This window comes from Coregonus lavaretus, assembly GCF_964263955.1.
Source record: "Coregonus lavaretus genome assembly, chromosome: 4".
Taxonomy (NCBI): domain Eukaryota; kingdom Metazoa; phylum Chordata; class Actinopteri; order Salmoniformes; family Salmonidae; genus Coregonus; species Coregonus lavaretus.
In genome coordinates this window covers 1,760,901-1,773,740 of record NC_139991.1, presented here as the reverse complement: position 1 = coordinate 1,773,740, position 12,840 = coordinate 1,760,901, and the positions used below count along the sequence as shown (strand labels likewise).

The window sequence follows — 12,840 nt, the reverse complement described above, 5'->3', positions numbered from 1 at the left end:
TACTTCTGGCTGCGTCCCACCCTATTCCCCATATAGTGCTCTACTTCTGGCTGCGTCCCACCCTATTCCCTATATAGTGCACTACTTCTGGCTGCGTCCCACCCTATTCCCCATATAGTGCTCTACTTCTGGCTGCGTCCCACCCTATTCCCCATATAGTGCACTACTTCTGGCTGCGTCCCACCCTATTCCCCATATAGTGCTCTACTTCTGGCTGCGTCCCACCCTATTCCCTATATAGTGCTCTACTTCTGGCTGCGTCCCACCCTATTCCCCATATAGTGCTCTACTTCTGGCTGCGTCCCACCCTATTCCCCATATAGTGCTCTACTTCTGGCTGCGTCCCACCCTATTCCCCATATAGTGCTCTACTTCTGGCTGCGTCCCACCCTATTCCCCATATAGTGCTCTACTTCTGGCTGCGTCCCACCCTATTCCCTATATAGTGCACTACTTCTGGCTGCGTCCCACCCTATTCCCCATATAGTGCTCTACTTCTGGCTGCGTCCCACCCTATTCCCCATATAGTGCTCTACTTCTGGCTGCGTCCCACCCTATTCCCCATATAGTGCTCTACTTCTGGCTGCGTCCCACCCTATTCCCCATATAGTGCTCTACTTCTGGCTGCGTCCCACCCTATTCCCCATATAGTGCACTACTTCTGGCTGCGTCCCACCCTATTCCCCATATAGTGCTCTACTTCTGGCTGCGTCCCACCCTATTCCCCATATAGTGCACTACTTCTGGCTGCGTCCCACCCTATTCCCTATATAGTGCTCTACTTCTGGCTGCGTCCCACCCTATTCCCTATATAGTGCTCTACTTCTGGCTGCGTCCCACCCTATTCCCTATATAGTGCTCTACTTCTGGCTGCGTCCCACCCTATTCCCCATATAGTGCTCTACTTCTGGCTGCGTCCCACCCTATTCCCCATATAGTGCTCTACTTCTGGCTGCGTCCCACCCTATTCCCCATATAGTGCTCTACTTCTGGCTGCGTCCCACCCTATTCCCTATATAGTGCTCTACTTCTGGCTGCGTCCCACCCTATTCCCCATATAGTGCACTACTTCTGGCTGTGTCCCACCCTATTCCCCATATAGTGCACTACTTCTGGCTGCGTCCCACCCTATTCCCCATATAGTGCTCTACTTCTGGCTGCGTCCCACCCTATTCCCTATATAGTGCTCTACTTCTGGCTGCGTCCCACCCTATTCCCCATATAGTGCACTACTTCTGGGTGCGTCCCACCCTATTCCCCATATAGTGCTCTACTTCTGGCTGCGTCCCACCCTATTCCCTATATAGTGCACTACTTCTGGCTGCGTCCCACCCTATTCCCCATATAGTGCTCTACTTCTGGCTGCGTCCCACCCTATTCCCCATATAGTGCACTACTTCTGGCTGCGTCCCACCCTATTCCCCATATAGTGCTCTACTTCTGGCTGCGTCCCACCCTATTCCCTATATAGTGCACTACTTCTGGCTGCGTCCCACCCTATTCCCCATATAGTGCACTACTTCTGGCTGCGTCCCACCCTATTCCCTATATATTGCACTACTACTGACCAGAGCCTCTAGGGAATAGGGTGCCATTTCGGACGCAGCCAGTCTGTCACACACCTGCTGCTTTGTACTCTCATTGCCTCTAACCGATAACATACAACCATGACTCCTATGAAGATATTGTTAATTACAACACTGACGCCACAACGTCACCGGTTAGACGTAGGAGCCTCACAGTTAATGCCTAAGAATAGGCCCACAATTCTATATGGGCTAAACAGCATATAGGACAAACCAGTCAAGCTACCATTGAATTGTAGACCTTTATATGCTTGTGATAATGTGTTATTGTAACCCTAGGGCAATTGAATTTCTCCCTGAGTGTCAATGACGTAAATGCAAGTCACTCGTCCAAGCTATGACTATCTGTAACCTTCAATCTCAGTTATAACAGCTCCTCTCCTCTTCACTCGTGACCTAGGTGCCATGGTTGCCTGGCACAGAGTGTGTAGCCAAGTACAACTTCCAGTCGACGAATGAACAGGACCTGCCTTTCTGTAAAGGAGATGTGTTGACCATCATCGGAGTCACCAGGGTAAGCAAGGCTCACCTTTCTTTACTGAGGAAATGGTATTCCTATGTCAATGTAAAACCGTTATGGTGCTGGACTTGTGTAGTTATACAGGTATTATACAGCTGTGTTAAAGGGTGTTTCTACTGCTGTTTCAGGATCCCAACTGGTACAAAGCGAAGAACACAGTGGGCAGAGAGGGAACCATCCCAGCTAACTACGTCCAGAAAAGGGAAGGGGTCAAGTCAGGGGGAAAACTCAGTCTTATGCCGTAAGTACACAAGACAGTACCTTGCTGCTCTGTCACACAGGATGTGCTTTTACCTGTGAGGAGTTCCCATGTTTCACTGTATAATAAAGGTCTGAATATGGGGCTTAGTTAATCAGAAATGGAGTGTTACAAAGGCCTGATAGGAGACGTTGGTAATATATTTGTTGTCTTTTGCCTCCTCTGTCCCTTCGCTGCTCTCTGGGTGGCTGCCTGCCACTGTGGGTGGGGCTAACTGGCGCTGCGATTTGAATCAGGCTCTTTGAAGGGACAGTTATTTCAAAAGAGGAAAAAAACAAAAGACTTATGCAAATGGTATAAAACAGGAGGCCAGGAGGAAATTGCAGAGTTCTCTCTCACACACACACACACACACACACACAGGACAAGGCTGGGAGATGATGCCAGTCAGGTGGCTGAGGTTGCTGCACTCAAACGTGCTGGACCAAAACACACTGATGGTGTGTGTCTCTCTCTCTCCCTCTCTCTGTGTCACACACACACACACACACTGCAGACTCTCTCCCCCACCATCCCCATCTTCTGAGCTTAACCACCCAGCTGAGGAGAGGAAAGCTCAAGCTGTGTGGTGAAGGGCGACCAGTCAAGTGTTACAAGGAAGGACAAAGGCAAGGCTACTCCACTGGACAGGGAACTGGCTGGAGGGAGAGGGTCTGCTGTCCTTATGAAGTAGAGGTCACCAGTGGAGGGACCGAGCAGAGCCCACTGCCCTCCTACTCTCCTTCAGCTGTAAGAGAGCAAACTCTCTGTAAATACAGCCAATGATACATCCCCTCAGAGAGGAGTGGTTAGTGGTGAGAGTCCGAGGGGGGGGGGGTTGTTATGATGTTATGAATTGGTAACAGTGTCAGCTGTGTTCTTGGGTCTGTTGGTCTCCACACCCTGAGAGATGCTGCTCTCTGACCTCACAGCTCACTGCTGTCACCTGCTGGTAGTCATCTACTCCTGTTGGTAGGGAGAGGGGATACAGTACCACCCTAAAGAAGACTGGCAAAAGGCCTCCGTCTCCTGCTCACTGCAGTTTCTCCTATGTCCTTCCCCACTGTCCTTCCTTACTCCATTTTCCCCTTACTTCTAGCAGCCTGTTTTCCCTTTCTCCCATCGTATGACTAATGATAATGAGTAGCACAAACTGCAACAAAAAAATGACACATATTACATGCCCTGCTTCCTCATTAAATGGCCTGACTGGTTGCTCCTGTGTTTGACTGGTTGGTCATATGTTTGGCTGGTAGCTACTGTGTAGCTCCTGTGTGCTCCTCCTGTGTTTTGGCTGTTGGTTACTCAGTATTTGGCTGACTTCTGGCTTACTGGCGCCTGCTCTCAGATTAATGGGAGTTAAGGAGGCTGCTGTCCATGGAGAAGCAGCTCCGCTGATCTAATCAACTCAATCCTCCCTCCGCATTAAGCCGCTTTGCACAGCACAGGCCCTGCTCTGTCTGTCTGTCTTGGTGCTGGGCAACGGAGGGAGGGAGGGAAGTGTGTAAATCAATTACACACTTTGATTACCCTTAACTCACCAGCCCCCAGAGACCCCTGTGGACCTCAGTCCTGCTGCTACTGTTTACATACTGCTGGGGGATTCTGTGTTAGGTTCTACTACATGGGTGGAATAGATAAGAGATACATGATCTTAAGGAGAAAGCCAAGCAAGGGGTGGGGTTTATCCAGTAAAAGCCTATAGATGTTATACATGAGAGGTGAGGTAGGGGCCGTGTTTAATAGCTTGAGCTAAAACAAAGAAGGGAACCACATGTGTTTTCCCTAAGAGAGCTTTATAAAGCCAGTGTTAGTCCAGTGTCCTGCAGCTTGCCTTGCGGTCAGCCGAGGGCAGGTTTCATAGACTGTGTTCTGAGGTGAGGAGAGACGCTGTGCTGCTCTTTGTGTGGTCTCACCTCCCTGTGAATGGAGAGGTCTGGCAGGCCCTGCCCTGCGTCTTGCCTGCCCTGAGCTGCTTTGCATTTTCCTGTTATTGCAGAGCCTGTGTCAGTTTCCGACTCTGCCTGCCCCCGTGTGTTTGTGTGTGGGTCGGCGTTTCCTGTTTATGCCAAGGCACTTTCTCACTGGCTCCTTGAGACACAGACAGGCTCACTCCACTGCTCTAAGCACAACCGCCTAGAAATACCACTGCCTTACATTATGCTGAACTACTGCTATTGTCCCCTTTACCTTGTGTCTATGGCTGACTGTTTATAAACTATTTTAATACAGGGCTTTGTATGGGTATTACATGGCCAACATTGCATGCTAGCAATAATAATGAGTAGATCTCCCCTCTAATTATTAGCTTGTCTTTTGACCCTTTATGTATTTTGATGACATTGGTATGGTCATTTCTGTAGTCCATTAAGGTCCTATCTCTGTCCTGTCCGTCCCCCTCTCTCCTCCTCCTGTCCCTCTTCAGATGGTTCCATGGTAAGATAACGCGGGAGCAGGCAGAGCGCCTCCTCTACCCCCCAGAGACGGGTCTGTTCCTGGCGAGGGAGAGCACCAACTACCCCGGGGACTACACCCTGTGTGTCAGCTGTGAAGGCAAGGTGGAGCACTACCGCATCATCTATCACAACGGCAAGCTCAGCATCGACGAGGAGGAGTTCTTCGAGAACCTCATGCAGCTGGTGGAGGTAAGGCTGTGTCAGCCAGTTAGTCCGAAACACTCCCTATTTCTTAGTGTTTAGGCTACCCCCTCAGCTCACACACTGCCTATCCTGTACGGTGGTAAGGTACTCGTCAATGACGCTTAGTCACATAGTTAGAGAAGGCAAAGGGGGTGGAGGGTATTGATGGGGGGGGGATCAATATTATTTTGGACAATATTATATTGATACTTTGACTCCAAGTATTGATTTGTAAAAATAAATAAAAACTTATTTTTCTTTGCTAGCTAACGTTAGCTAGCGCTAGTTGGCTATACCTGGTATTTTTCATCCTATAGCTTGTTCAGTCTTCTTTTTAAATAGGCAGCCAACATGTTTTCAGCACTTTTATTTCCATGACTGATCAAAACTTTTCTCATGCCCTCTTGTCTCTCTGCAGCAGACATATAGTGAGCAATATGTTTGGAACATGAAATCGCAACAAAAATGCAGTATCGAATCGCAATACATATCGGATCGGCACCTAAGTATCATGATATCATATCGTGAGGTCCCTGGAAATTCCCAGTCCTAGTGGAGGGAGACTGCTGCGTGGTCTATTAGACAGCCTCTACCACAGCAGTAGGGCTGAGTCAGTGTGTTAAGAAAGGGAGGAATTGGGCCATGGTGGGAAAGGTCTCTCTTCCCCAGAGATAAGATGCTCCATCAGGCTTCTAGCTAGATTGTTTGCAATCACACTTTTAATTAACGCTCATCTCCTTCCCAGCGGCGCTGCTGGGATTTAGGCAGGAATCTGCACACTGTCACCGAGGACCATCTGTCTAACCAGCACACCCACAATCCTCTGCTTATTCCTCCTGCGCCCCCCCTCTCTCTCTCGCCCCCCCTCTCTCTCTCTCGCCCCCCCTTTCTCGCCCACTCTCTCGCTCTTTCTCGCCCCCTCTCTAATAGCGCCTGTGACTGGATTTCTCACATTCCTGTGTGATTTCTAGCTCGTTCCTTTTCCCCTTGCTCTGACTGGCCTGTCACAACAGGCTCCACATGGGTACACACACGCATGCCCACGCGCACAAACAAGTTGCCCTTCCCTGTCAATACACCCACATCCAGTGGGATTTGTGGTGTTAACCACACAATAGCAATCAAACACTGTTGCATTTAAGGGATTAGGCATGCACATGTTAAGTACTTGGGTTGTTGTTATGGCTGGTGGGTACTAATGTGTGGAGATTCAAGTGTGTATTCAGGCACATTGAGTATTTTTGCATTATCCAAATATCAGTTATATAACCTTGGTTTCATGACCGCAAATATGCAGAAGTAATGTGCTAATTTGATAATGGGTCTTTAAAGCTCAAATATGGTGTTGACATGACTATATTTGATCTATGTTTAGTAGCTTGTAGAGGCAATAGTTCCTGTACCGTGCTGCCCTCTGGTGGTTGTGAATGCTACTCGCATGTAAAACAGACCGTTGCAGTCAGATTACAGTCAATGACTGGGTGCTTCTCCATTGTTTAACAAACTAATCATACGTCAAAAAGATGGGCAGTGTGTTTGTGACTGGTTAACCTGATCACATGAAGATCAGTTGGTGTCGACAGGATTATGTGAGTGTGTATCTAAAGTGAAGGTGCAGTTAGTGACCTCTCTCACCACCAAACACACAATTCCCATGCTTCTCCTGTTAATTAGCAGAGTCCCCTCTAACCCTCCAATCCCAGCATCCTTTTCACCCCAGACTGCTGAGACCCTTCTTGACTCCCGCTCTTTGTTGTCTATCTTTGACATATGGTTGACATGCAGTTCTACCACCTCATTGTGACTATGCAGCTACTATTGATATACACACTACCCAACTCACCAGGTACTGTCTCTCTCCTCTCTCCATTCAGCACTACACCAAAGACGCCGACGGCCTCTGTACCAGACTCATCAAGCCAAAGCTGATGGAGGGAACGGTGGCCGCCCAGGATGAATTCTCCAGGAGTAAGAACACTTTACTAACCTTGTGTTCCCATTCTCTGAGTCACTCTTGGTCTGTAAGAATACACACAGTGACTCAGTCTTGTATCTTCTGTAGTACAGTAAACCTGGGCTTAATGACTTGAATCAGCGGTAAGTCTTTAACCTTGTGCTCTGTGCTGAAGTGCTTTGCTCTGTCTGGGGAAGGATGCTGTTTCATTAGTACTGCTGGAACCAGTCTGACTTTCTTTCCATCTCTCTTTCTCTCTCTCCTCCTCTCTCTGCCGCTGCTCCACAGGCGGCTGGGCCTTGAACAGAAAGGAACTCAAGCTCATCCAGACCATTGGCAAAGGGGAGTTTGGAGGTAAAGACCCTGACTGAGACCAGTACTTATAAAGAGAAGTGTCTCTGTCCATCCCCATGTGAGGCGTGTGTGTCGTTGTCCAGTGTTACATCTATGTATCTGTCCTGTTCAGATGTGATGGTGGGGGACTACAGAGGGACCAAGGTGGCAGTGAAGTGCATCAAACACGATGCCACGGCCCAGGCGTTCATCGCTGAGGCCTCCGTCATGACGTAAGTCTCAACCATTCTGTTTTATGGTCTTACGCACTTTCTTTAATACCTTATGACTGTGTTTCTGTGTCTGTACACCTTAGTGTGGCTGTGTCACTAAAAACCCTCTCTCTACCCTGCAGGCAACTGAGGCACAACAACCTGGTTCAGCTGCTGGGGGTGATCGTGGAGGAGAGGGGCAGTCTCTACATCGTCACAGAGTACATGGCCAAGGTACTTCAGTCTACTGTATTGCTGGACCAGGGACTACTGTATCCACTGTCTGGAGTCCACTGTCCCTTTATGATAGTGTCTGTTCCTACTTCCCAGCTTGACAGCCATCCCCCTCTCCCCCTCCCCCCCACCACAGGGCAGTCTAGTGGACTACCTCCGTTCTCGAGGACGGACTGTGCTGGGAGGAGACTGTTTACTCAAATTCTCACTGTAAGTCATCCACAGGAAGTTTTGCAGTATTGGATGTCTTTATTCAATTATAATGTGATTTCCCTGGAGAGGAAGCCAGAATTCAAAGTATTTTAAATGGTTATTGGTATCACTTATCTGCAATGAAATGAGTCATTTGTCTTGGCTGAGTGATCCCATTGTTTCTCTTTTTGTCTCTCTCACATCTCCATTTGGTGACCCCTTCTCTCCTCGCTCTCCCCTGCCGTGCAGGGACGTGTGTGAAGCCATGGAATACCTGGAGGCCAATAACTTTGTGCACAGAGACCTGGCGGCCCGGAACGTGCTGGTGTCTGACGACAACATCGCCAAGGTCAGCGACTTTGGTCTGACCAAGGAGGCCTCGTCCACACAGGACACTGCCAAACTGCCCGTCAAATGGACCTCCCCCGAAGCCCTGCGAGAGAAGGTGAGGGGGAAAAGGGGAGGAGATTGGACGAAGGAGGGAGGGGGCGTAGATTGGAGTATGCTCATAGTGTATCCTAAGCTCTGTTTGTCTTTGTGTCTGTGGTGTCTTGTGTAGTTGACCTCAGTCTCTCTCTTTGCTCCCTCCAGAGGTTCTCCACTAAGTCAGACGTGTGGAGTTATGGTATCCTGCTATGGGAGATCTACTCCTTTGGGCGTGTGCCTTACCCCAGAATTGTAAGTATGATATTGTAAGGTGACTCCAGCAGGGGGCAGCAGCCTTATCTATATTGCCTTCTCCAATGTGAGGCAAAAATAGAGATCTAGATGTGTGATGTATTTCATATCATTTGATAGATATGAAATTCGTGCACATGCAGATAAGTTGACACCACTGTTCAGACAGTGAAGGATGTTAGAACATACAGTGACTTCGGAAAGTATTCAGACCCCTTGACTTTTTCCACATTTTGTTAGGTTACAGCCTTATTCTAAAATTGATTAAATAGTTACTTTTGTTCATCAGTCTACTCACAATACCCCATTATGATAAAGCAAAATGTTTTGCTAATTTATTCAAAATAAACAACTGAAATATAACATTTACATAAGTATTCATACCCTTTACCCAGTACTTTGTTGAAGCACCTTCGGCAGCGTTACAGCCTCGAGTTTTCTTGGGTATGATGCTACAAGCTTGGCACACCTGTATTTGTGGAGTTTCTCCCATTGTTCTCTGCAGACCCTCTCAAGCTCTGTCAGGTTGGATGGGGAGCGTTGCTGCACAGCTATTTTCAGGTCTCTCCAGAGATGTTTGATCGGGTTCAAGTCCGGGCTCTGGCTGGGCCACTCAGAGACTTGTCCCGAAGCAACTCCTGCGTTGACTTGGCTGTGTGCTTAGGGTTGTTGTCCTGTTGGAAAGTGAACCTTCGCCCCAGTCTGAGGTCCTGAGCGCTCTGGAGCAGGTTTTCATCAAGGATCTCTCTGTACTTTGCTCCATTCATCTTTCCCTCGATCCTGACTAGTCTCCTAGTCCCTGCCATTGAAAAACATCCCCACAGCATGATGCTGTCACCACCATGCTTCACCGTAGGGATGGTGACAGGTTTCCTCCAGATGTGACGCTTGGCATTCAGGCCAAAGAGTTACATCTTGGTTTCATTAGACCAGATAATCTTGTTTCTCATGGTCTGAGATTCTTTAGGTGCCTTTTGGTAAACTCCAAGCGGGCTGTCATGTGCCTTTTACTGAGGAATGGCTTCCGTGTGGCCACAATACCATAAAGGCCTGATTTGGTGGAGTGCTGTAGAGATGGTTGTCCTTCTGGAAGGTTCACCCATCTCCACAGAGGAACTCTAGAGCTCTGTCAGAGTGACCATCAGGTTCTTGGTCACCTCCCTGACCAAGGCCCTTCTCCCCCGATTGCTCGTTTTGGCCGGGCGGCCAGCTCTAGGAAGAGTCTTGGTGGTTCCAAACTTCTTCCATTTAAGAGTGATGGAGGCCACTGTGTTCTTGGGGACCTTCAATGCTGCAGAAATGTTTTGGTACCCTTCCCCAGATCTGTGTCTCGACACAATCCTGCCTCGGAGCTCTACGGACAATTCCTTCGACCTCATGGCTTGATATTTGCTCTGACGTGCACTGTCAACTGTGGGACCTTATATAGACTGGTGTGTGCCTTTCCAAATAATGTAAAATCAATTGAATTTACCACAGGTGGACTCCAATCAAGTTGTAGAAACATCTCAAGGATGATCAATGGAAACAGGATGCACCTGCGCTCAATTTCGTGTCTCATAGCAAAGGGTCTGAATACTTATGTAAATAAGGTATTTCTGTTTATTTTTTATGTTTGCAAACATTTATACCATCCTGTTTTTGCTTTGTCATTATGGGGTATTGTGTGGAGATTGCTGAGATTTAAAAAAAGAAATCAATTTTAGAATAAGGCTGTAACAAAACAGTCAAGGGGTCTGAATACTTTCCGAAGGCACTATAATAGTACAGTATGTGGTTGAGTTGATAACACCCTCCTCTCTGTTCCTCAGCCCCTGAAGGAGGTGGTGCCGCGGGTGGAGAAGGGTTACAAGATGGATGCACCCGAGGGCTGCCCGGTGGTGGTGTACGACGTCATGAAGCAGTGCTGGACCCTGGACGTGGGGCTGCGGCCCTCCTTCCGCATGCTGAGAGACAAGCTGTCGCATATCAGAGCCAAAGAGCTCTACCTGTGAGGGGCAGGGAGGGGAGACGCAGCAGCCTAGAGCGGAGGGAGGGATAGTGGGAGCGGCCGGGCCGGGCTGGGGGAAACTAACTGGAGCAGGACTGGAACTCATCTGCCTGCCTCACCTGTGGACCACACCCTACCTGAGACCTCACCTACACCTGTTTTCCTCTTGGACTGTAGTCAACCCTCCCCTGTGTTACCTTCCCCCTCTACTCTTCTGAAAGAATGGAACAGAAGTCCTGTATGTGTTGTATAGCTTTCTACTGGCTGGTTCTCTTCCTCTCTCCAGTCCATCGGCCTCCCTCTATCCCCCCCTCCTCCTCCTGTTCTCCCAGTCTCTCCACTGGCTTTGTCCTCTCCTTGGAAACTCTTTTCTGATTTTCTTCCTCTCTAAAACATGATGATAATGGGGGAGGCTGGCCTTTTCCTCCACAAGTTTGTCAGATGCTCTCAATCTCTCCTTCCCTCTATCTGTGCTCTGATCATTCCTGTATCTCTGTTGGTTGGTAGTGTGGCGCTGCATGCCCTCTGTCCCTCACGTGTCCGTGTGTGGGGCCTTGCTTGGGGCCTTCGCTCTGTGCCAAAGTGCCTCCAGTATACAGAGCTCCAGACTCCCTCAGCCTCCAGAACCTACTTCTCCAGTCGGACTAATCAGTTGTTTTTTTATTCATTTTTTAAAATAAATATTTTTGTTATTTTTCTTTCTCCGGGGGGTTGTTGGTTCATTTGCTTTGTGCTGTTGTCTCCCTCGGCTCCAGAACAGGTTCTTCTATGTCCGTTAAAGAGAAGGTGAACATTTGAGAGGACAAGAGGCTAGAACACACCCAGGACATAGGAGCTTCCCAGCTGAGACTCTTTATCTCCAACTCAACACAGGACTACAGAACAGGGGAGGGAGGGGCAGGTCTCAACATGGTAGATTCATCATATGTGGGCTTGTTTTATATTAAAATATATTTAAAGGATTAAAAAAAGAACAAAAAAATGAAAAGATGAAATCTAAAAAGGACAACTTAAAAGAAGGAAGAAGCCAAGAAAAGAAAGACTGAAGGATATAAGAATGTTTTAGTGTCCGTGTGAAGTGAAGGCTGGGGTTGGGTATGTGCATGCCATGCGAGAGGCCTTGGGTTTAACTGTCAGTGCTTTCAATGTTCATTGTTTTATTATGCTACCATGATTATGAATAAATCATTCCATCTGACCAGTGTGGAAAGAACGTCAACAGTCAACACTATGACATCACAGGGTGAGGGGACTCCCCTCTGAAATCACCTGGGTACCATTCAATCATGTGCCTGAGTGAATGTCCTGGATGATAGAGGAAACAGCAGGGCAGCGGGCCACTGGGGATGCCCTGGGTGTTTTTTCCATATGAAGTGAACCACTACTTATTATAATGCTATTACACACAGTAAATATTAATTTACACACAGGTAATACATCCATTCCGCACACTTTACATACTGGGTTCATACATACTTGGGCCAAATAACCTTATTTGGCTGAACTGTGAATAAGGCATTCAAACTGGATTTATCCTGCAGTCTTCAGAACTGAAGAACCTGTGACTTCACAGATTGAGGCTAAAATAATCCTCTCACATGCAGCTCTGTTTTAGAACGTAGAAGTGTTATGAGGGTGTGACAACAGATCTAGCTGAAGTGCCAAAAGAGTCTTCAAGGTGTGAAGCTTCAGCGTTCTGTATCAGCTGATCTGTTTCCATTTCCAGTGGTCAGTCAAATAGACTAAAGCTCCTCGCATCATTCAGCCTCTTCTCCATTCTCTCCTCTGTGGAGTGGCTGTTCCTCCACTCGCCTCCAGTGATGTTCTGCTGCTAACAGGGCACACACAGAATGACTCGCAGCCTGAACCGGGCAGAGCACACAGCCCAGCTAAAATCGAACTGCTTTAAGGGCCTTTTCTGTTCTGACTGTGTATTTCTCATTTTGTTTTGTAAAGGGGAAAAAATACATTTGACTCAATTATCTTCAGCTTTTGTCTCTTCATGATTCAAAGCCTTCCTCCTTTGCCCATGTGTGTCTTTCTGTTTCCATCCATAATTCTGTCTCGCCAGCCCTGTTGCTTGCTACACATAAGGAGCCAACAGTTGTCTACGTCCCTGGCTGGCTGGCTCCTTTGATTCCTATGAATGTTAATGGCGCTGACAGGCCGGGGTGGCAACAATGGGTTGGTTACACAACACAGGGCACTCTCAGCCAAGGCTGTGCCTCTGCTCAGCTGTCAGGACCCATCATTACACCGGGCCG

The 12,840-nt window shown here is 48.1% G+C and overlaps 1 protein-coding gene across 1 annotated transcript in view; it reads left to right on the top strand.

Moving 5' to 3' along the window:
- Positions 1-11,774, top strand: part of LOC311127688 (tyrosine-protein kinase CSK) — a 36,901-nt gene extending 25,127 nt beyond the window's left edge. The window contains exons 3-13 of the mRNA XM_084159559.1: positions 1,987-2,100; positions 2,235-2,347; positions 4,770-4,989; positions 6,858-6,951; positions 7,226-7,291; positions 7,404-7,503; positions 7,626-7,716; positions 7,853-7,926; positions 8,158-8,353; positions 8,500-8,586; positions 10,398-11,774. Coding sequence (XP_084015685.1) covers positions 1,987-2,100; positions 2,235-2,347; positions 4,770-4,989; positions 6,858-6,951; positions 7,226-7,291; positions 7,404-7,503; positions 7,626-7,716; positions 7,853-7,926; positions 8,158-8,353; positions 8,500-8,586; positions 10,398-10,580 — 1,338 coding nt within the window. The 3' untranslated portion in view covers positions 10,581-11,774. The remainder of the gene's footprint in view (positions 1-1,986; positions 2,101-2,234; positions 2,348-4,769; positions 4,990-6,857; positions 6,952-7,225; positions 7,292-7,403; positions 7,504-7,625; positions 7,717-7,852; positions 7,927-8,157; positions 8,354-8,499; positions 8,587-10,397) is intronic.
- The last annotated feature ends 1,066 nt before the right edge of the window (positions 11,775-12,840 follow it).